The following is a 23,356-nucleotide window of genomic DNA, read 5'->3' on the forward strand; positions in this document are numbered from 1 at the left end:
TGGTTTTGACGCTTTTGGGTGATGTGATCTAACATGTCTACACATTGACCTACCACACTTGTTATGTTTGGCTAAACTTGAACCAGTTTTTGGCTCTAACCAACCCAGAGCACCCACATTGATTAAATTTACAACTTTGTTCCTCTTGTTCCTCTTGTTCTTCTTGTTCCTCTTGTTCTTCTTTTTCCTCTTGCTCTTCTTCTTCTTGTTCTTGCTTTTGTATTCCTATTAAAGCAGATATAGCCAACTTGGACCCTGAAGAAGTACTTGAAGTCGGCGAGGCATTGGTGAAATTTTGTTGGTGGACATTCTCTCGGTCTGCCTCAGCCTCCAAAGAAACGGTGTCTCTGTGGGTCGCTGCTACAGTTCTCTCAACATCGATATCTAATCTCTCCAGTTCTTCCCTTTCCCGGAGTTTTTTTGCCATTTCCTTTTCCTCATATACCTTGCTAATTTGTTGATCAATTGATTGAGATCCTTTCAAGACCGAATGTGACGGTGGATAGAAAAGGGTGGCCAGAGAGACTATCCCCGGCCTTGTTGGTGCTGGAGTCTTTGGTTGATAATTTTTTTAGGCTTTGTGGTTTGGGATATGGATGCGTTTTGATTTCTGTTGAGGGTCTTTTGTACTTATAAACAGTTGCCTCCATTTTTTCACTTTGTTTTGCTTTGTTGCAAAATTCTAACAATTCTTCATATGGTGGTGAATCTATAATGTTGAGATAATAAAAAAAAATTAATACTAGTAATCGATAATTGTTGTTCTGTTAAATGAACAAAAGGTGGAGGGGTTTGAGTGAATATAGCATGATGCTAGTGATATGGTGATTGGTTGATACAATAATGGAGATGGATTGACCAACAACAATGAGGAAAGTGAAGGCCTGTAATGTCAGAACAAACAAATGACTAGATTTGAATGATAGTGATTGGTCGATGCAGCAATTAGGTATGTTTGACAAAAGTAGTGGAGAGAGATGGATGATAAAATAAAAGGATGTAGAGGGATAAAGAGAGGTGTGGCTTGGTGAATATGGACAATGGTATTTGATTTGGAGGAGAGCGAGTATTGAATACTGACTGAAATATATCTAAATAGTTTCTCCTACCGCAGGTAAGACACCCTCAACTATATCACTCCTTTTTTTAGCAACAACATCATCCATTCAATTCATCACCCATCCCATTTCCTTAAACATACCTTTCTCACTATCATTGACCTCTTGTGTTCATTCATAATGTAAATATTAAATGATGTCTAATTTACTTACTATTAGTATGAGGGTTGAGAGAACCGAGTTGTTTGAAAAGCACATCAAGGAGAGCCTTTCTTTGCTCAGATTTGAGATCTGCTTCGGTACCATTGGGCACAAAGAACAAACCATCAAATAAGAATCTTGAATCATGCAACAACCAAAGATCTCGACCTGTAACCGGAGGGTCGTCTTGGAGGGAAAGGCCATTTGGACGACGTGCGACTTTGAGAGTGTCAGTCACCCAATCATTGGCCAACTGGGAAGTCCATTCCTTGACTGGAATGTTGGACCATGTTGTTGTTGATGGGGGAGGCTGGTCTGTCATCATACAAATTAAAATACAAATTAGAAAATGGTAATGCAAAGTAACTCTTAACCGATAGATAAATATGAAATATGTGAAATAATAAATGAACAAATAAAATGTTTCAGAAAGAGTACACGGTTGACTGCTGCGGAATTGATGGGTACGTGCTTTTATCTATATAATATAATAATATTATGAAATAAAATGTGTGGTTTTATTTTAATCTTATGAACAAGAGGATAACAATTGATGATGATATAATTGATAGTAATAAAATTGGTGGTATAAAGGATGAAGGTGCTGATGATACAATACAGGCATCAGTTGATGGTGCATTCTTTGAGGTGGCTGAAAATATTGGATCGATTTCAACATAATCTCCAAACGATGGAACTTGGATGGCAATGTATTGGATACCGTTGGTTGATGGTGTTGATGAATCAACTGATGTGATTGCTAGGATTGATGAGACCATTTCATAGTTTTCATCGATTTCTACACGGTTGCTGAATGATGCCATCATTGTACCGACTGGTGTGTCAATGCTGTATGATTTGATGGTGGTGCTTGATGATGATGTATCGTATTGGTATTTGGTGGTTTCATTTTCACAGTTGTATTCAATATCTGATGGTGATTTGAATTGATAGATGATACGAAGTGAAGAGTTGGTTGATTCAAATGTAAAACTATCGATAGTCATAAAATGTTTGATAGAGTTGGATGGGATGACAAGATCATCACCTATAAATGATTGGATGGATGATGTTGCATGTTTGGTGACATAGAGTTGAATGTTGTGAGTGGTTGCTGATGAGTTGTAAACAGTTGTATTACCAAATTCATTGTAGACATCCCATTTGGTGAGTGGAATAGTTTTAACGATACTATTGTCTTGACGAACTTCTTGAATGTGTGAAAGTAGGAATTCCATTGAATTGTTAAACATTGTGAATTTACCTCCTGACACTGATCCAGAGTCACCCGAGACCAATGATTGAGTATATGTGATTGAACAATCAGCTCCTGTGTATCCGCTGTCGCATTGACATTGACCAGATGTGACACAAGTTCCATGTGATGAACAAGAGTTCAAACATTGTAACAATGTATATTTGAATAATCCAACTTTAGTGGTTGATAAATCGTCAGATTCGACGTTAACATCCAAAGTTGAAGTTGCATTGTCTCCGGCATTACTACCGAATAAACAAGTAATATGTTGTGCATCGACAACAACAACATTATTGCATTCACTACCTCCGATTTTCACCTCGGATGGTGAATAGAATTCATTACCAACAATAGTAACTACACTTGATACGAGGTAGAATGAAGATGTAATCGTTGTGATAACTGGTGAATTACTGTAGTAAATGGCTGTTGAATAGGCATAGACAGAGTCAATTGATAATTCAATATATGTTTCCGATTGACTGGCATCACCAACAGTACAGTTCAACTTGGTTCCGTCGCTTCCATTGGCCACTGGTGATGTACATGGTGTTCCTCCAATATCGATTGCGATGGTGGTTAGAGTTGAATCCAATCTTGTAGTCCAAAGGTATTTACCAACTAGTTCAACAACACCTCCATATGGTGAGGTGGATGAGATAGAGTTGACAGTTGCTTTAATGTTGAGTGGTAGAGTATTACTATCTTGACCGTCGACGGTTATTTTAATATCTCCATTCTTTGATGGACCTGTCAATTTAGCAGACAGAGATGTTGCGCTGGTCAATGTTGTTGCAATGATTTGATTGTTGATTGTAATCTTTGCCAAGTCAAGGCCAAGATTGGTACCAGTGATGATTAGATTGTCACTATTACCTTGTTGGGCAATATTGGTGATTAAAGGTGCAATGTATGAGAGTGTGACTGATGATGGCGATTGTGCTCCATCGATATAGACAATGACATTATGATTGACACCAGAACCTTGAGGTGAGGTACAAATAATTGATACTCCATTGGCTATGGCATTGGTACATTGTTGATTAAGATCAGCAATGACAACTGTGACATTGGTTGGTGATCCATCCATTCTAGTTGGATATAGATAGGTTCCAACAATAGTCAATTGGTCACCTGTTGTTTTGATCGGCTTTGCAATTGAAGTGATGAGAGGTTTCAATACAAGGGGTACTGGATTTGAAATACGACCGTCGGCGAGTTTGACAGTGATGAGTGCATTTCTCATTAATGAAGTGGTAGTCATTACTAGATGTGTTCTATTGATATACGAGTATGATGTTGTGACTAATCCACCTCCAAGATAAATCGTTACACTTGCTTGTGAGGCACCGAAATTCTTTCCAACGATCGAGACTGCAGAATTATCATTGGCGACGACAACTGAATTGATGACTGGTGATCCATAGGCAAAGTTGATAGTGTCTGATAATTGACCGACTTGAACTGTGACTTGAATATTAATTCCATTTCCTGGAGGAGCTTGACACGTAATATATCCCATATCTTGATCATCGGCAATCTTTACAACATTGGTACATGGAGTATTGCCTGGGAACATGACTGTGATGGGAATGGTCGATCCAAAAGCATCAACATTATTGAGGTAGAGACCACCAATCTTGATTTCACCACCTTCAGCATCGGCTGAAGTAATCGATTTGAGAATTGGTCCAATTGGTCTGGAGAATGGAGTTGATATCTGACCAGATACATTTACCCTAATATTATCATTGAGGACAAATTTAGGGAGGTTTGCAGTGATTAAAGAATCACTGACAACTACTTGATCACATTGAACATTTGGTTGATTGACAAATAATATTTGGACATTTGTATTGACCGTTCCAAATGAAGTACCTGTGATGGTAAGCGATTGGGTGTAGTGATTAGACAAGGACTGTTGGACGATTGAAGTAGTAGTTGGAGCTGGATACGAGAATATCAAGGTAGCATTTTGACCATCGATTGATAACACCAAAGTATGAATTGCACCAGTACCGGCTGGTAATGGGAATGTTAACGAGGTACCTTGCATTGAAATTTGTGATGTGATTGGAGCACCACCATCAATTTGGATAAAACTATTGGTAGGGGTTTGATTAGCTCTCATAGGTGTAAGATATTTACCCATCAATGTAGTAGTTGATCCTATGGTTTTAGCACCAACCATACTGGTGATGAATGGGGTTACAGAGAATTGAATAGAGTTTGAAATTTGACTAAATGACGAAAGGGTGAATGGAGCATTGGTGACTGTATCGGGAACTGTAAAAATGATGGTTGTATCATTTAGAGATTGAAGACTACCAAATGATAATACAATCTTTGAGGTTATTAGACCAAAGTTTCTACCAACCACCGTGACGGTTCCATCGGTTGGATTTTGGGTCAATACTGGTGCCGACGGTGATGATGGAATGATGACTGGGGCAGGGAATGAGACCAAAAGGATTGTTTGTTTAGTTCCGAGATAAACAGATATCATTTCCTGAGCTCCACCAAGTCCAGCTGGATATTGACAAGATAGAGTGGTACCTGTGGCCAGATCTGGGCTGGTTGCGCATGGTAGGTTGGCTATCATTATTATTGCAGCAACAGGGTTACCAAGGTAATCTACGCTATTTAGGTATAAACCACTGATAGTGAGGTTACCACCGGCCAATGATAGAGGTGATACGGTAGAGAGTACTGGAGCCAATAGCATGGCCATATTTGATGCAGCCATTTGGTTACCAACACGAACATTGACAACCCCATTCTTTAGGTCCGACGGAGCACTAAACACTAATCCATTTGTGATTAAACCGGTTGGTATGATCATTTGGTCTTCGTTTACAATGACTGTGATGACTGACAAATCACTACCAAAGTTGTCACCGATGATGGAAATGACAGAACCTACTCCTTGGACCACCGACATGATGGTTGGAGCAGCATAGCTAATGAGGACTGGTTCAGATTGGATTCCATCGGCCGTGACTGTCAAAGAGAGGTTGGCACCAACACCTGCAGGTGCAATAAATCCTAAAAAGGAGGCGTCCGAGTTGGAATACGACGAACTGAGGGTTACTGGCTTGTTGTTGAATAATACCGACATATTGGTATCGGTTCCATTGGCACGAACCATTAAAAGGTACCGTCCAGAAATCATTATCAGGCCACCTGCAACCGGAACGATAGGTACATTGGTAACGACTGGTTTAAAGTTGACTGGAAACCCTGGTGCCACCGATTGGAGGCCATCTACTTGCACTAGGATAAATCCATTGGATGTTTCAGGTGTGACAATGGCAAAGATTGTAGTATCATTGAATGATTGAATGGTTGGCATAATATTAGATACGTAAACTCCGAGCAAGTTTATATTGCTACCAAAATTGAGACCTTGAATGATCAGACCAAAATCAGTATCACTTTGGGTGACCGTTGCAATGACGGGTGGAGCATAGACATAATCAAAACTATTGGCTAAACCATTGATGTTTACAATGGCAACTTTGGTTCCAGTTCCCGCAGGAGCCTTACAAACTATATAGGTTGAGGAGGCGTCGATCCATGAGGAAAGCACTGGACAAGAGTTGTCTCCGATAGTGACCGTTTGTGACAGTGCATTGCCTAGACTGTCAAACGGATAAAAGGAAGTACCTTTGATGGTGAGGTTAGAGCCACCAGCAGTACCAACAGGAACCATTGAAACGATATAGGGAGAATACGAGACATAAAACGGTGTAGACAGCAGACCACTGACCGACAATTGGAACGGTCCATTCAATATATTATAGTTCCACGAAAAGACGGCTTGGTTTGGTGCTAGATATACTGGTGACAAAGAGGTATTGGTTCCAAGTGGATAGGTGGGTGCTATAAATTTTACATTGCTAGCTACTGTCCCAAAATTACTACCCAAAACTTGAATCGTTTGATAATTTGGATTTGCTTGTAATATAGTTGGTTGCTAAATAAACGATATAGAATTGATTATATATCTCTTGTAAAATTAATATGTGTAGTATTAACAAATAAGAGTGATTATTTTGTGTACAATCATACCTGAGCAAAAACTCCGAAACTTAAACTCGAAGCAATTAAAAAAACCGCCAAAAATATCTTGATCATTTTTGTGCTCTCTATTATTTTATATGTTGTGGATGGGATAGAGTTAGCAATACATTTTTATTCATTCTCTCTCTTCTTATTACCTTTATAAATTTTGATTTATTCATCAAGTGACAAACTTTTTTTACTTTTGCTAAGGAGAGGAGAGAACACGATTAATCATATCCCCATCACTCCTGATTATCTCCTTTGACCAGAACCCATCAACTCGTTCTCTAAATTGGGACAAATCGGTGAACTGTAAAAATAAACAGAGTACTGTTCAATGAAAAAGTCATCCGATTTTGCCCTGGATCGACCCTAACAAGGACAAAATATTTTTGGTCGTGTTTTAATATTTATTTATTTATTTATTTATTTTTTGGACTTAATTTAATTTAGAAAATAGATAATAAGATGAGTGATACTACAAATAAAATGATGGTTGACGGTGTGGTGATGGATGAAGATGATACAATACAGGCATCGGTTGATGGTGCAGTCTTTGATGTGGCTGAGAATATTGGATCGATTTCAACATAATCTCCAAATGATGGAACTTGGATGGCAATGTATTGGATACCGTTGGTTGATGGTGTTGATGAATCAACTGATGTGATTGCTTGGATTGATGAGACCATTGCATAGTTTTCATCGATTTCTACACGGTTGCTGAATGATGCCATCATTGTACCGACTGGTGTGTCAATGCTGTATGATTTGATGGTGGTGCTTGATGATGATGTATCGTATTGGTATTTGGTGGTTTCATTTTCACAGTTGTATTCAATATCTGATGGTGATTTGAATTGATAGATGATACGAAGTGAAGAGTTGGTTGATTCAAATGTAAAACTATCGATAGTCATAAAATGTTTGATAGAGTTGGATGGGATGACAAGATCATCACCTATAAATGATTGGATGGATGATGTTGCATGTTTGGTGACATAGAGTTGAATGTTGTGAGTGGTTGCTGATGAGTTGTAAACAGTTGTATTACCAAATTCATTGTAGACATCCCATTTGGTGAGTGGAATAGTTTTAACGATACTATTGTCTTGACGAACTTCTTGAATGTGTGAAAGTAGGAATTCCATTGAATTGTTAAACATTGTGAATTTACCTCCTGACACTGATCCAGAGTCACCAGCTACCAATGATTGAGTGTATGTGATTGAACAATCAGCTCCTGTGTATCCATTGTCGCATTGACATTGACCAGATGTGACACAGGTTCCATGTGATGAACAAGAGTTCAAACATTGTAACAATGTGTATTTGAATACTTTGGCAAAGGAAATTTCATCTGAATTGTCAGAACTAATAGTGACATCCAAAGTTGAAGTTGCATTGTCGCCGACATTACTATCGAATAAACAAGTAATATGTTGAGCATCGACAACTACAACATTACTACATTGACTACCTCCAATGGTAACATAAGATTGTGGATAGAATTCATTACCAACGATGGTGACGACATTTGATACGAGGTAGAATGATGATGAAATCGATGTGAGAACTGGTGGATTACTGTAGTAAGCAGTTGTTGAATAGGCATAGACAGAGTCAATTGATAATTCAACATCAGATTCGTATTGACTGGCATCACCAAGAGTACAATTCAACTTGGTTCCATCATTTCCATCGCCGGCCACTGGTGATGTACATTCTACTCCTCCAATATCGATTGAGATGGTGGTTGGAGTTGAATCCAATCTAGTTGTCCAAAGGTATTTACCGACTAGTTCAACAACACCTCCATATGGTGAGGTGGATGAGATAGAGCTGACCAATGCCTTGATCTTGAGTGGTAGAGTATTACTAACTTGACCGTCGACAGTGATTTTAATATCTCCATTCTTTGATGGACCTGTCAATTTAGCAGACAGAGATGTTGCGCTGGTCAATGTTGTTGCAATGATTTGATTGTTGATTGTAATCTTTGCTAAGTCAAGGCCAAGATTGGTACCAGTGATGATTAGATTGTCACTATTACCTTGTTGGGCAATATTGGTGATTAAAGGTGCAATGTATGAGAGTGTGACTGATGATGGCGATTGTGCTCCATCAATATAGACAATGACATTATGATTGACACCAGAACCTTGAGGTGAGGTACAAATAATTGATACTCCGTTGGCTACGGCATTGGTACATTGTTGATTAAGATCAGCAATGACAACTGTGACATTGGTTGATGATCCATCCATTCTAGTTGGATATAGATAGTTTCCAACAATGGTCAATTGGTCACCTGTTGTTTTGATTGGCTTTGCAACGGATGTGATGAGTGGCTTGATTGCGAGTGGCACTGGATTTGAAATACGACCGTCGGCAAGTTTGACAGTGACTAGTGCATTTCTCATTGCTGTGGGTGATGGTACCACTAGGAATGTACTGTTGACATAGATAATGGTTAGGAGTTGAGTATTGTCAAAGAATATGCCTACACCTGCTTGTGAGGCACCGAAATTCTTTCCAGCGATCGAGACTGCTGAATTATCATTGGCGACGACAACTGAATTGATGACTGGTGATCCATAGGCAAAGTTGATAGTGTCAAATAAATTAACGACTTGAACGGTGACTTGAACATTAATTCCATTTCCTGGAGGAGCTAGACAAGTGATATAACTCATATCCTGACCATCGGCAATCTTTACAACATTGGTACATGGAACATTGTTTGGGAACCAGACTGCTATTGGAAGGGGTGTTCCAAAGGCATCGACATTATTGAGGTAGAGACCACCAATCTTGATTTCACCACCTTCAGCATCGGCTGAAGTGATTGATTTGAGAATTGGTCCAATTGGTTGGGAATAGATGGAAGATATTTGACCAGAGACGTTGACAGTGATGACATCGCTGAGGACAAAAGTAGGGAGGGTTGCAGTGATTAAAGTGTCGGTGGCAACTATTTGACTACATTGAACATTTGGTTGTTTGGAAAATAATACTTGGACGTTTGAAGATACAGCTCCAAATGAAGTACCCAAGATGCTGATTGTTTGGGTGTAGTGATTGGCAACTGATTCTTGGACAATTGAAGTAATAGTTGGAGTTGGATACGAGAATACAAAGGTGGCAATTTGACCATCGATTGTCAGTGCCAAAGTATGATTTGCACCAGTACCGGCTGGCAGAGGGAATGTTAACGAGGTACCTTGCAGTGTAATTTGTGATGTGATTGGAGCACCACCATCAATTTGGATAGATGCAACTGTAGGAGTTTGGTTGGTTCTCATAGATGTAAGGTATTTACCAAGCAGCGTAGTAGTTGATCCTTGGGTTTTAGCACCTGACATACTAGTGATGAGTGGAGTGGCGTTGAATGTAACAGCGTTTGAGATTTGTGAAAACGACTTGACAGTGAATGGACCATTGGTAACTGTTTCGGCAACGACAAAGACGATGGTGGTGTCAGTGACTGATCTGAGGACACCAAATAATACTTGGATCGAACCAAAATTGGTTCCAAAGTTCTTGCCAGTGACGGTAACCGTTCGATCGGTTGTATTTTGAGTCAAAACCGATGATGTGATGATTGGTGCTGGGAAAGAGACAAATAATATTCTTGATTGGGCACCAATGGAAACAGTCAAAAAAAGACTGGCTCCACCTAGACCAGTTGGGTATTCACAAGTTAGAGTGGATCCGGTGCCTTGAATGTTGGTGAGTTGAGTGTTACCCAACACTACAGACACAATAAGAGGGGCGTTAAGGTAATCGACGGTATTGAGATAGGCACCAGTGATAGTGAGGTTACCACCAGTAAGACTGAGAGTATTGACCGAAGTGAGCACTGGAGTCAAAATTAAAGTAGAATTGGATGCAGCCATTTGATTACCAACTCGAACGTTGATAACTCCATTCTTGAGATCTGCTGGAGAGTTAAATGATACTCCGCCGTTTGGTACAAATGCAGTTGGAACATATTCTTGGCCATTATTGGCAACTACTTTGATGACTGACAAATCAGCTCCAAAATTTGTACCAAAGATAGTAATGGCAGGAAATACTCCTTGGGCAACTGAAGAGATGGTTGGTGCATCATAACTAAACAAGAATGGATCAGACACAACTCCATCGATCGAGACTGTCAATGGGAGGTTGGCACCAACACCCGAGGGTGCGATAACAGTTAAAAAGGAGGCAACAAAGTTGGCAGTCGATGAGCTGGCGGAAGCTGGCTTGCCGTTGAATAAAATCGACATGGTAGAAAGGGCTCCGTTGGCACGGAGCATTGAGAGGTATCTACCAGTGATGGTTACTGTGCCGCCAGTTAATGGGATCACAGGTACAGCTGTGATGACTGGCTTGAAATTAATTGGGAAAGGAGCGGATGATATTGTATTGACTCGGACTTGGATGACTCCATTCGAGGACGTTGCCCATACAGTGCCGACAATGGTAGTATCATTGAATGAAGTGATCAAAACGGCATTTGAGTTGATGGTAAGGGTGACAACATCCTTGTTTGGTCCAAAATTGGCTCCTTGGATGGTAATTCCATAGTCTGAGTTGCTTTGGATGATGGAAGTGATTTCTGGGACACCAAATGTATAGGCAAAGTTATTACTGGCTAAACCATTGATGGTAACAATTGCAGTTTGGGTTCCGGTTCCGGCAGGAGCTCGGCAAACGAGATAGGTAAAGGAGGCGTCCATTGATGATGAAAGAATGGGACAATCGTTTCCACCGATGGTGACAGACGCTGTGAGTGCATTTCCTAGACTGTCAAATGGATACAGCGAGGTACCTTTGATGGTAATGTTGGAGCCACCGGACATACCAACCGAGTTCATTGAATTGATGACTGGATAAAACGAGAGAGTAAATGGTACCGACATTTGGCCGTCGACTGATACTTGAGCTGGTCCATTCAAAACATTGACGTTGGTCACTTCAAAGATGGCAGTTGTGTGTGAGACAGCCGTTGGAGCAATAGAGGTATTGGTTCCAAGTGGATAGGTTGGTGCAACCAAACTGATCTTGGCAACATTGGCACCAAGGTTTGAACCAGAGATAACGACCGTATTGGCACCTGCGTCGGCACTAGTGACGGCGGGGGCCTGATACCATAACTGGTATGGAGCAGAACTATAACCAGTAACCGTTTTGGAAACCAATGTGACTAGACCAGTTCCGGCTGGAGCGGTGACTGTCACTGAAGCTAGAAGATTGGCTGTTCCAGACGTATAAGAAGTGATTGGGATAGAGGTACCATTAAAAAGTGCAGTTGGTTGGTAATTGGCTCTGAAATAGTATCCTTGATAGACGATGGATCCTCCATTGGTAGGTGGTCTGGTACACGTTGTGATCACGGGAGTCAAATACGCTACAAGGCCATTTGATGAGACACCATCGACAGTGACACTGAAAGATGCATCTTGACCGTTGGATGGCATCGCTATTTTTAATTGAGTATCTGGTACTACAATATTAATTCCAGTTGTGATGTCTGGAATGTTTGACTTCAAAACAATGACTGCTGGATTGGTTCCAAAACCAGTTCCATCAATGATAATATTAGTTCCATCTTGTTTAATACTTGTAATGGTTGGTGTCTAATATAAATATATATATATATATAAAAATAAAAAGATAAAGAATATTGAATTAATATTAATATCAAAGCAAACAAACAGGTCAGGTCAGGTGTGATATAATAATAATAATACATACTTGAGCCAAAACTAAGGTTAAACATGATAATAATAAAAAAATACCCAAAAATATATTTTTGGGTGTTGATAATAAATCTATTTGTTTCATCTATAAATTAATAATGATATATATATATATATATATATATTTGGATGAAATAATTTAGGATTAGTAATCAAATTTAAAAAATGCAAATATAATAAATAATAAATATTTATAATATAATAAATATAATATTTTTTTTGTCACGTACCTTTTTGAAAAAAACGATAAATAAATAAATATAGATAAATAACTTAATGATGATTTAATAATGAATTCTAATTTCCACGGTTTTATAACATATGCGAAGGAAACCGTGAGGAATGAACCAGACTAAAAAGATGGAGAAATACGAAAACCATACGATAGTTCGAAATTGGGATAAATCGGTGAAGCAGAAAAAAACAAAATGGTCTGTTCTACGAAAAACTCATTGAACAATGAATTTGTTTTGGGGCCAAGCCCTAAACCATGGTTCCTGTTGAATGTTCATCTAACTATCATCTACATTCAACATAGATCTACCATTCGATGAAGAATGTAAAAGCAATCATCAGACTTTCTTTTCACTCTATCAGTCGATTGGTCGATCTTTGTTTATCTTGGTCAATTATAGATAAATGACAAACCTTGCTCGTCATCATTGACCACTGAATGAAGATCTGTTGCTTCCTTGAATAATGATCGAGGTTAATAAACTTTTAAGAATAAGAATGCGATTAATAGACTAAAGATAGCTAAATATTCTCAATGTTTAATGATGACCATACATACACCTGCCTCTCTGTTAATAACTTGATGAGTAATGGTTGGGTGGCTGTGCACAGACCTCCAACTCTTCTCTGATACTGATGCGATCACTCTCCTACTTCCTTCATCGCGTTCCTCTTCCTTTTTTGTTAATTATAATCCTATAACTTTTATTATTATCTTTGTTGAAAGAATAAAAAAAAAAAAAACAAACGAACGAAAATATATGCATTATACTCATGCTCCGATGTTCACTGTGTTGTTTTCTTTTTTAATATTTTTACAAAAGCTCAGTACAAACATAATAATGTTCTTGAAACAACGATCATAAATTAACAACAAAAATTATTTAATAAAAAAAAATATTCTATTGATCAACCAGTCACCAGTAATTGTATTAGTAGTAACATTACATTCATTACAAATAAGAATGACAATAGCGCGTACTACATGGTTGTCAGGACTTAACTTGGGAATCTTAGGTAACCCAGGTGTTGGCAAGAATACTTTTGTTCAATCTTTCTTTAATTCACCAATTGATCGAGCAAACATTTCAACTGAAATATATATTGTGAATCAACTCGATAACCATGTTAAATGGAACTATCAATTTTGTAATCTTCAAACAAAGTTCAATCTTGTATGTATCATCATTCATCATCATCTATCAACAGTCAAGTCACACTACTAATCTGTCTATATTTATGTTTTAGAGATTTAATACTTATTCAAATCCATCTGACGACTCTGATGATATTCAATCTAGGACTATCCGTGAAATGCTTAGTAGCGCATTCTTTTGTAATTTAAACATAATTTTTATATTGTTTGATGTCACCAATCTACAATCATTTGAAAGTCTGATGTATTGGTATGATGAAGCAAAGAAGTACTGCAGCACACTCAAGTTCGAGACAGTTGTAATCGTCGGAACAAAAAGAGATTTGGTCAATCAAAGAAAGGTGACAAGAGAACAAGCAAACGGGTTTGCACTTGGTCTTGGTTTTTCTTACTTTGAAATTGGTAAAGATGATGATGATGATGATGATGATACTTGTATCGATAGAGTATATAGTATAATAGCAAGACATTTAAATGATAAAGTTTGCAAGGATTTTAGAACCAGAGAAAAATTTTTATATTTAGATTTGGATTCTATCATTTCTTCATCACCATTTCTTCTTCCTCCTCCTAAAACAACAACAACAACAACAACAAAAGATCAATTATTTTATTTTGTTTTTAGATCAATGACCATTCGAAACAATATATTTAAACAAATTACAAAGATACATTCAGATTTAAATGTACAAGTTGCTCGAGGCATTGGGATTCCAAACATTACATTTTGGTGTTCTAATCGATATATCAATGTTTTGAAATACTATCAAAAAACAAAACTACCAATAGAGATTAATAATATTCCTAAATTAACATCGATTCTTAGAATGCCAAATAACTTGGAGTTGTTACAATACATTTTAGAAAATATCGGTAGAAATCTAAATCAAAAAGAAAAAAATCAGATAATGAATGAGGTAATGGTTGGAGGTGATTTATCAATGATTCAATACCTTTACAGTCAAGAGTATTATTGGACATTTGAAGGATTATGGATGGCCATTGCATTCAACCATATAGATAGTGTAGAATTCATCATTGAAAAGTCTGGTGATGTAAGGATAAAAGAGTGGTTTGATTTGACTAATCAATCTCTAGAAATGTGTATTGGTGTTGCCAAATCATACAATAGAAAAGAAATTGAAAATGAATTAAAAAAGAAACAATCTTTGGCATTTAAATTATCAAATATGTTTCAAAAATTAAGATATTAAAAATATTAATCAACAAATCTTTTTTAATAATAATAATAATTATATTAATAATTAGATGTCAGTTTCCCTTTGAGGGAAAATCATAGCGATAGTCCTTTATTGGAAAGAACATGCAAAAAAAAAAAAGATTTATTTTACTTCTTTGTTCTTTCCGGAACTACCCAAGTCGACTTTTTTGATTTAAAAAAAAATCAAATCTATTTTTTCATAGGGAAAATATTCGCAATTCATTGTATTAGCAACATTACATTATACAAATAATAATGACTGAAGCACGTACTACATGGTTGTCAGGACTTGATGTAGCAATTGTAGGTAATCTAGGTGTTGGAAAGCATACTTTTATTCAATCTTTTCTTAATTCACCAATTGTTCGAGCAGCAACAGAGACACCAACCAATATCGAGATTACGAATCAACTAGATAATCATGTTAAATGGAACTATCAATTTTGTAATCTTCAAACAAAGTTCAATCTTGTATGTATCATCATTCATCATCATCATCATCATCAACAGACGACTACATGTGTTTAATGAACTGTGACTAATCTAATCTGTCTGTCTTGATTTATGTTTTAGAGATTAAAGCCTTCAAATACATCAAAAGATTCGAATTCTTCTGGTGATCATCCACCTATTATAAATCAATTAATTTGTGGTGGATTCTACAATTTTCTAAATATACTATTTATATTGTTTGATGTCACCAATCTACAATCATTTGAAAATCTTAAAGATTGGTATGATGAAGCAAACCAGTACAGCATATCTCATTTCGATACGGTGATCGTTGGAACAAAAAGAGATTTGGTTGACCAAAGAAAGATTACAAGAGAACAAGCAAATGATTATGCGCTTGGTCTTGGTAGTTCATACTTTGAAGTTGGTCAAGATGACGATGATGGTACTTGTATCGATAGAGTATATAGTATAATAACAAAACATTTATATGAAAATATATGCAAGGATATGATAGCACCTAGTGAAAAGTTTTTATATTTGGAATTGGATAGTATTTCATCTCCTCCTCAATCAACCAAATCAACAACAACAACAATTAAAGATCAATTATTTTATTCTGTATATAGATTAAAATATATTCAAAACAATATATTTAAACAAATTACAAAGATACATTCAGATTTAAATGTACATGTTGTTCGAGGCATTGGAATGCCAAACATTGAATTTTGGTGTACCAATCGATATATCAATGTTTTGAAATACTATCAGAAAACAAAACTACCAATAGAGTTTAATTGTATCATTAAATCTATTACTAAATTATCATCGATTCTCAGAATGCCAAATAACTTGGAGTTGTTACAATATATTGTAGAAAATATTGGTAGAAATCTAAAACAAAAAGACAAAAATCGAATAATGAATGAAGTAATGGTTGGAGGTGATTTATCAATGGTTCAATACCTTTACAGTCAAGAATATTATTGGACAAATGAAGGATTACGGATGGCCATTACATTCAACCATTTAGATATTATTAAATTCATCATTGAAAAGTCTGGTGATGTAAAGATAAAAGAGTGGTTTGATTTGACTGATCAGAGTCTAGAAATGTGTATTGGTGTTGCCAAATCATACAATAGAAAAGAAATTGAAAATATATTAAAAAAGAAACAATCTTTGAAATTTAAATTATCAAATATGTTCAAAAATTAAAATAGAGTATTAATAAATATTAATTGTGTATAATCATAAAAATGAAATTCTCTCTCTGCCTCTCTCATTTTTGTTTTTTTTTTTAATCTTATTGTTAGATTTCGAATTAATAATAAGTATTATTAGTAAACTAAAGAATGACGGTAGCACGTGATGTATGGTTATCAGGACTCGATGTGACTATTGTTGGTAATCCAGGTGTTGGGAAGAATACTTTTGTTCAATCTTTGTTTGGTGATAAAGTCAGGTTGTATGATAAGACTGATTATATTACATCTCATGTCGAGATTGTGAATCAACTAGATAACTATGTTAAATGGAACTATCAATTTTGTCATCTTGAATCAAAGTTTTATATTGTATGTATCACTATCATCATCTATCATCATCAACAGAATGTGTTCAATCACACACTATATGAATTTAATTTATGTCTAACCTCGACCAATGTTTAGAATTTAAAGGTTTTAAAAGGTGAGTTGACAAATGATTCTGGCCTCCATAATTATCTCTATAGTCGAACAAATATAATATTTATATTGTTTGATGTCACCAATCTACAATCATTTGAAAGTCTGATGAAATGGTGTGGCAATACAAACAAATACGGTAAATACAAGTTCGAGACAGTTGTAATCATTGGTACAAAAAGAGATTTGGTCAATCAAAGAAAGGTCACAAGAGAACAAGCAAATGATTTTGCACTTGGTCTTGGTTTTTCTTACTTTGAAGTTGGTAAAGATGATGATGATGATACTTGTATCGATAGAGTATACAGTATAATAGCAAGACATTTATATGAAAATATTTGCAAGAATGTCAAATCATTTGAAGAAGGTCGTTTATATTTGGAATTAGATTCAATCTCTCCTCCTCCTCCTCCTCAAACAACAACAACAACAACAACAACAACAATCAAAGATCAACTATTCTATTCTGTATTTAGATCAAAATATATTCGAACCAATATATTTAAACAAATTACAACTATACATTCAGATTTAAATGTACAACTTGCTAGAGGAATTGGGATTCCAAACATTTCATTTTGGTGTTCTAATCGATATATCAATGTTTTGAAATACTATCAAAAAACAAAACTACCAATAGAGATAAATAATATCGCTAAATTATCATCGATTCTTCGGATGCCAGACAACTCAGAGTTGTTACAATACATTGTTGAAAATATTGGTCGTCTTTTAGACCAAAATGAAAAAAATCAAATAATGAATCAAGTAATCGTTGGAGGTGATTTGTCAATTGTCAAATACCTTTACAGTAAAGGATATTATTGGACAAATGAAGGATTACTGATGGCCATTGCATTCAACCATATCGATATTGTTAAATTCCTAGTCAATTATGACAAGATAGAAGAGTGGAGGAGTTTAACTGACCCCCGTACAATAGATATGTGTATTGGTGCAGCTAAATCATACAACAGAAAAGAAATTGAAATTTTATTATCTCCTCCCACTTTAAAGAAACCCACATTTAAATTATTTGATAAACTATCAAACATGTTTTCAAAATAATTATATTAAAATAATCAACCAACCTGTAATAATAATAATAATAATAATTTAGATCCATCAACATCCTTTTTAATTTTCTTTGATCAAACCCCTCAACACCCCCTCCTTTTCCTATTTTTAGCACAAAAAAAAAAAATGTTATAAGTCCCATTTTTTTTTTGTCAATCAACTAGATAAAAATGTTAAATGGAACAAAAAGATTGGTGATTTTAAAACAAAGTTTGATCTTGTATGTATAACATACCTTTATTAAAAATTTCTTTATATTTTAAGTCCACTGTCATTCAAAAGTATTTAAATTAAATTTTAATGTTACTAATAAATACTAATATGATGAAATTAAATTTTTATTAAAAGGTTTCAAAATATGAAACAGGAATGCGTTATAATTATTTTAACTTTTTACAAGCCAAGATAATATTTTTGTTGTTTGATGTAACCAATGAATATTCTTTTGAAAGTTTGGTAGATTGGTACTACGAAGCAGGATCGTGCAAGCTTAAACCAGAGGTGATAATCGTTGGAACAAAAAGAGATTTGGTCAATCAAAGAAAGGTCACAAGAGAACAAGCAAACAAATTTGCACTTGATAATGGGTTTTCATACTTTGAAGTTGGAATTGATGATTCTGGTATCGATGTCGTTTACAGTGTAATAGGTAAACATGTCTATGAAAATATGTATAAAGATTGGAGTCGTTTTGATGATGATTTACATTTGGAATTGGATTCTATTTCATTATATCCAAAAACATATCAAATAACAAATCAAATAACAACAAGTAACATCGCATCAACAAACAAAGATCAAAGATTATTCGAAACATTATATTTAAACAGATTCCAATAATACATTCAGAGTTGGGTGTACAAGTTGCTAAAATTGGTCACTCAAATATTGAATTTTGGTGTTCCAATCGATATGTTAATGTTTTGAAATACTATCAAAAAATGAAACTACCTATAGAGATTAATAATATTTCTAAATTATCATTCTTTCTTAGATTACCAGACAATTTGGAGTTGTTACAATACATTATAGACAAGACTGGCAAATCCAAATCAATCTAAAACAAAAAGATAAAAATCAAATAATGAATGAGGTAGTGGTTGGAGGTGATTTATCAATGGTTCAATACCTTTTCAGTCAAGGTTATTATTGGTCATGTCAAGGATTATTGGTAGCCATTGCATTCAACCATATAGATATTGTTACATTCATCATTGAAAAGTCTGGAGATACAAGGATGAAAACCGAGGGAAATCAAAAAGATTCTTTCATTCTCACCCAATTTCTTTTAGAAAGATGTATTAAAATGGCTAAATCATACAAAAGAAAAGAAATTGAAATATTATTCTTTCAATATCTAGAAAAAAGAAAAGTTGTTGATAAAACATTTTCAAAATTGATTCCAAAATAAATAAACAAACAAATCAAAATACAAATGTTATGTTTACATAATCACCAAGGTTAGAGATTTAAGAACTTCAAACGGTGTGGGTAGAAAGGGGGGGGTTAAAAAAAAAAAACAAAACAAAAACAAAAAACAATGTTTGAAGTATTTCCTTTTTGGATCAAGCTGTTTTTTTTTCAGCAGTTATTTTGTCATCTAAATTACTTAATTAATCGTTTGCTTTTTTTTTCTCTATCTCTATCCATATTTATATATATATATTAAAGATAAATGTAAAATTAAAAATGATAATAGACAATGATAAAGATTTTCCAATGACTAGCAAAGAAAGTAGTGGTGGAGGTGCGGCAGTCTTGTTGTCGTCGACCATCGATCAATATTCTGAAGATGAATATCAAGACGATGACCAAGGTTTATTGCCAAGAGACACCATTCACCAACATTTGGATAATAATATTGTTAGACATCGAGAACCTATACAGATAGAGGATGATGACATGACAGAGGGACTTGTATCATCAAAAGAAATAGAATTTCATAAAGATGAAGAAAAAGAAAAGGAAGAAGAAGAAAGAGAAGAAGAAGAACAAGATGGAGCAAATACAAATAATTCAAAATTCCAAGATATATTCCCTCCATCTTATGACTCACCACCTACAATAATTAATCTTGAAAATACCACAACATCGAAATACAATCCAAGATTTAAAAATTACTTTTCTAGAAAGAATTTTAAATTATTTACACTGGTATTATTAATATCCAATATGGGTTTTGGTACCTTTTTTAGTTATACTTCTGCTCAAAGTTTATCATATACTTTTTGTAAGTAGAAGAATTAAATTAAAATTTAATTATTATAGTTTTTTTTAATTCTTTTTTTCTATTCTTTTAGATCAAACATTTTCAATTAATTCAAGTCAATATGGTAATTTATTTACATTATATGCAATACCAAATATTTGTATGGTATTTATAAGTGGTATTTTGGTTGATATTTATGGTCCCGATAAAATAAGTATTATACTTTCAACCATTGTATTTATTTCAACAATGATTGGAGCATTCTCTCCTCCAAACTATGCAATGATGCTCTTTTCAAGATTTCTATTAGGATTTGCTGGTGAATCATTGGTGTCATGCTCCAATGCACTCATGACTAAATGGATTCCTGAAAGAAATCTTCCGATTTGTCTTGGGTTCCTTGTAGGTTGGATTTATTTTGCCAATTTAAATTCACTTGTAATCCTACCAGCCATAAACAAGAGTTTTGGTTTTAGAATTTCTCTTTGGTTTATATTTGGTGTTCAATTATTATGTTTATCATTAAATATTTTTTATTTATTATTTAACAAAATCTTTAAAGGTAAAAAAAAAAAATATAAACAAATCAACTTTAAATCATTTATTAACTTATTTTTTCTAAAGAAATATCAAAAGAAGTAGAAATGGATGAATTATTATCAAATTTGGAAAGAAATGGTGGTGGAGAGATTGATAAGAGTATTGATGATTATGTATTTTTACAAGAAGATTTGGATAGTAAAGAAACCAGTCAAGGAAAAAAATCAATTAAACAATATTTAATAGAATCTTTTGAAAAGGTTAAATTTATATTGTCACTTATTCCACTTAGAATGTGGATTATTTTTGGAATTGTATTCTTTGGATACACTGCAATGTATGCATTGGCAATTATAGGTCCAGATTTATTTGGTTTAAAGTATGGTTATCAAGAACAAATTGCTTCGCTCATACTTTCATCAGAGACTATATGTTCATCGTTTTTGTCACCCATATTTGGTATTGCAATTAAATTCTCTGGAAGAAGGATTGTATTTCTTTCAGTTGCAATGGTATTGTTGGCAAGTGGATTATTACTTTTAGTATTGACACCATCAACCATTACACCATTACCATGGATCATAATATGTGGAACAGGATTTGCTCTATTAAACACAACAGTTTATTCATCACTTCCAGTTTTCATTCCTCAACAAGTTCTTGGAACAAGTTTTGGTTTTATTGGAACTGGATACAATTTAGGTTTAGTTGTATTTCCCCCAATTCTTGGAGCTTTGAAAGTTTCATCTGGAAATTATGACTCTTGTATTTATTTATTATTTGCAAGTTGTTTAATTACTCTTTTATTAATCATTGTATTAAAACTATTGGATTTAAAATCCTCTAAACAATTGGATAAATAAACGGTCGACATTTAATGTAATATTATTATATCTATAACTTAAAATAAAGAAAAACAACAAGTTCTACCTTTTTTAACAGTATGACGTGTTACAATTGGTGTACTACTGGTTGGTTTTGGTTGAGCAACCTCCAATTTCTCTGATCTTTGACTTAGTGATGCTGGAGGAGGAGTAACAGGTGTAATAGTTATATTTGGTTGAGTTGGAGCTGGTGAAAATGTAGATGGTGGAGGGGTGGCATTTGGTTTAATTACATTGGATGATGTGGTGGTTGTTTGATTATTGATAGTGATTGAATTTCTTCTTGAACTTGATCTACTGTTGTTATTACTATTATTGGTTGGAGTTGTTGGTTGTTGATTATTTACAATGGTTTCAATTGGTTGTTGATTGTTGACAGAACTCTTACGAGAATGAGATTTTGGAGATGGTGGAGGTAGATTTTGTAATCTATCTCTGAGAGAATTGGCATCGACTGGAATACCAGAATCCGAACTAACACTATTTGAACGTGATCTACTTTGAATGGGAGTTGTACTAGTTGATGGGTTTTTCTTTGATGAATCATATAGAATTGACATTTCATCAAATACATTATCTCTCTTTTCATTAAATTTTGTAAATTCAAACTAAAGAATGTAAGAAAAAAAAAAAAAAAGAAAAGTCTTAATATTTAAATATAATAATAATATTTAGAGTCTATTTTTTTTTCTATCTCTTACAGTATCATGTTTAGAAACAATTTTAATACTATTTTGACTTGTTTCAGGCTTTTCAATGGTAAGGATATCACGTAATTTGATTAACTTTTTCTGATGACCGGTTGTAATGTTACCATAGAAGCAAATGTAGTTTTGAGTGAGATACATTTTGCCATACATTTTAAAGGTCGATGTTTTGAGGGCACAGTGATACTCTTTTTGAAGTGATTCGATCTCTGGCAGTTCAAAGTGTTTAAGATGTTTAATGTGTATGACGGCACTGTCGTTGGAGCCGGTTGAACCAACATCGCTGATACGACTCGATGGCTGATTGCCACTAGCCTCCCACTGACCTTCTACGACCAAGTAGGCAGCTTCATTGTCCTTGAAATTCAATACGATGGGCTTTCCCAACTTGGTAGTGATCTTGATACCAGTGTTGTGTGTCGATATCTTGTTTCTGTCTTGGTTTTCAATGTCAAGTACATCGGCAAACGATATAATCTTTTTCTTTTCCTTGCCCAACGTCGACGATGAGAAACATAGATGGTTGTCTGTGATTCGTAGTTTACCCGATCTCGATTTATAACTACATTTCATTGTACTGATTACAATCTCTTTTTTGTTGAGGTTAAACTTTTTGTTTACCTTTTCGTTCTCTTTCTTTTCTGCTGTCTCTTTATCAACTGATATATTACGTTGATGTCCTCTATTTTTTGACATGATTTAAAGAATTATTAAGATAAAGAAGAATGAATAATAATAGAAGGGGAAAAAATAATAATTGATTTGATTTGAAAGAAATGATTTCTTTAATTTAGCAATGACCAACCGTCAGATGCGCAGTCCAAACGTTTGAAAAAAAAAAAACAATTTAT

At 34.8% G+C, this 23,356-nt stretch overlaps 9 protein-coding genes across 9 annotated transcripts; 5 read left to right on the top strand and 4 right to left on the bottom strand.

Moving 5' to 3' along the window:
* Positions 1-61: 61 nt before the first annotated feature.
* Positions 62-1,581, bottom strand: DFA_10038 (uncharacterized protein; the record flags this gene model as incomplete). The annotated part of the gene is made up of 3 exons (XM_004351876.1): positions 62-553; positions 639-709; positions 1,272-1,581. 3 exons carry the CDS (start codon positions 1,579-1,581, stop codon positions 62-64), a joined length of 873 nt encoding a protein of 290 aa, XP_004351928.1.
* A 196-nt stretch (positions 1,582-1,777) lies between these two features.
* Positions 1,778-6,654, bottom strand: DFA_10039 (uncharacterized protein; the record flags this gene model as incomplete). The annotated part of the gene is made up of 2 exons (XM_004351877.1): positions 1,778-6,493; positions 6,589-6,654. 2 exons carry the CDS (start codon positions 6,652-6,654, stop codon positions 1,778-1,780), a joined length of 4,782 nt encoding a protein of 1,593 aa, XP_004351929.1.
* A 377-nt stretch (positions 6,655-7,031) lies between these two features.
* DFA_10040 (uncharacterized protein) lies at positions 7,032-13,333 on the bottom strand (the record flags this gene model as incomplete). Its single annotated transcript, XM_004351878.1, has 4 exons — positions 7,032-12,209; positions 12,328-12,417; positions 13,126-13,242; positions 13,316-13,333. The coding sequence occupies 4 exons, from the start codon at positions 13,331-13,333 to the stop codon at positions 7,032-7,034; spliced, it is 5,403 nt and encodes a 1,800-aa protein (XP_004351930.1).
* A 198-nt stretch (positions 13,334-13,531) lies between these two features.
* On the top strand, positions 13,532-14,936 carry DFA_10041 (uncharacterized protein; the record flags this gene model as incomplete). The annotated part of the gene is made up of 2 exons (XM_004351879.1): positions 13,532-13,741; positions 13,815-14,936. 2 exons carry the CDS (start codon positions 13,532-13,534, stop codon positions 14,934-14,936), a joined length of 1,332 nt encoding a protein of 443 aa, XP_004351931.1.
* Positions 14,937-15,199: 263 nt separating this feature from the next.
* On the top strand, positions 15,200-16,618 carry DFA_10042 (uncharacterized protein; the record flags this gene model as incomplete). The annotated part of the gene is made up of 2 exons (XM_004351880.1): positions 15,200-15,415; positions 15,518-16,618. The coding sequence occupies 2 exons, from the start codon at positions 15,200-15,202 to the stop codon at positions 16,616-16,618; spliced, it is 1,317 nt and encodes a 438-aa protein (XP_004351932.1).
* A 137-nt stretch (positions 16,619-16,755) lies between these two features.
* On the top strand, positions 16,756-18,156 carry DFA_10043 (uncharacterized protein; the record flags this gene model as incomplete). Its single annotated transcript, XM_004351881.1, has 2 exons — positions 16,756-16,977; positions 17,083-18,156. The coding sequence occupies 2 exons, from the start codon at positions 16,756-16,758 to the stop codon at positions 18,154-18,156; spliced, it is 1,296 nt and encodes a 431-aa protein (XP_004351933.1).
* A 179-nt stretch (positions 18,157-18,335) lies between these two features.
* DFA_10044 (uncharacterized protein) lies at positions 18,336-19,576 on the top strand (the record flags this gene model as incomplete). The annotated part of the gene is made up of 4 exons (XM_004351882.1): positions 18,336-18,385; positions 18,618-18,937; positions 19,015-19,085; positions 19,160-19,576. The coding sequence occupies 4 exons, from the start codon at positions 18,336-18,338 to the stop codon at positions 19,574-19,576; spliced, it is 858 nt and encodes a 285-aa protein (XP_004351934.1).
* Positions 19,577-19,854: 278 nt separating this feature from the next.
* Positions 19,855-21,709, top strand: DFA_10045 (uncharacterized protein; the record flags this gene model as incomplete). Its single annotated transcript, XM_004351883.1, has 4 exons — positions 19,855-20,395; positions 20,466-20,936; positions 20,999-21,679; positions 21,702-21,709. The coding sequence occupies 4 exons, from the start codon at positions 19,855-19,857 to the stop codon at positions 21,707-21,709; spliced, it is 1,701 nt and encodes a 566-aa protein (XP_004351935.1).
* Positions 21,710-21,815: 106 nt separating this feature from the next.
* DFA_10046 (uncharacterized protein) lies at positions 21,816-23,201 on the bottom strand (the record flags this gene model as incomplete). The annotated part of the gene is made up of 2 exons (XM_004351884.1): positions 21,816-22,406; positions 22,500-23,201. The coding sequence occupies 2 exons, from the start codon at positions 23,199-23,201 to the stop codon at positions 21,816-21,818; spliced, it is 1,293 nt and encodes a 430-aa protein (XP_004351936.1).
* Positions 23,202-23,356: the final 155 nt, after the last annotated feature.

Source organism: Cavenderia fasciculata, assembly GCF_000203815.1.
Source record: "Cavenderia fasciculata unplaced genomic scaffold Scf_EU5ZYIE02H8LDV-5, whole genome shotgun sequence".
NCBI classification, from domain to species: domain Eukaryota; phylum Evosea; class Eumycetozoa; order Acytosteliales; family Cavenderiaceae; genus Cavenderia; species Cavenderia fasciculata.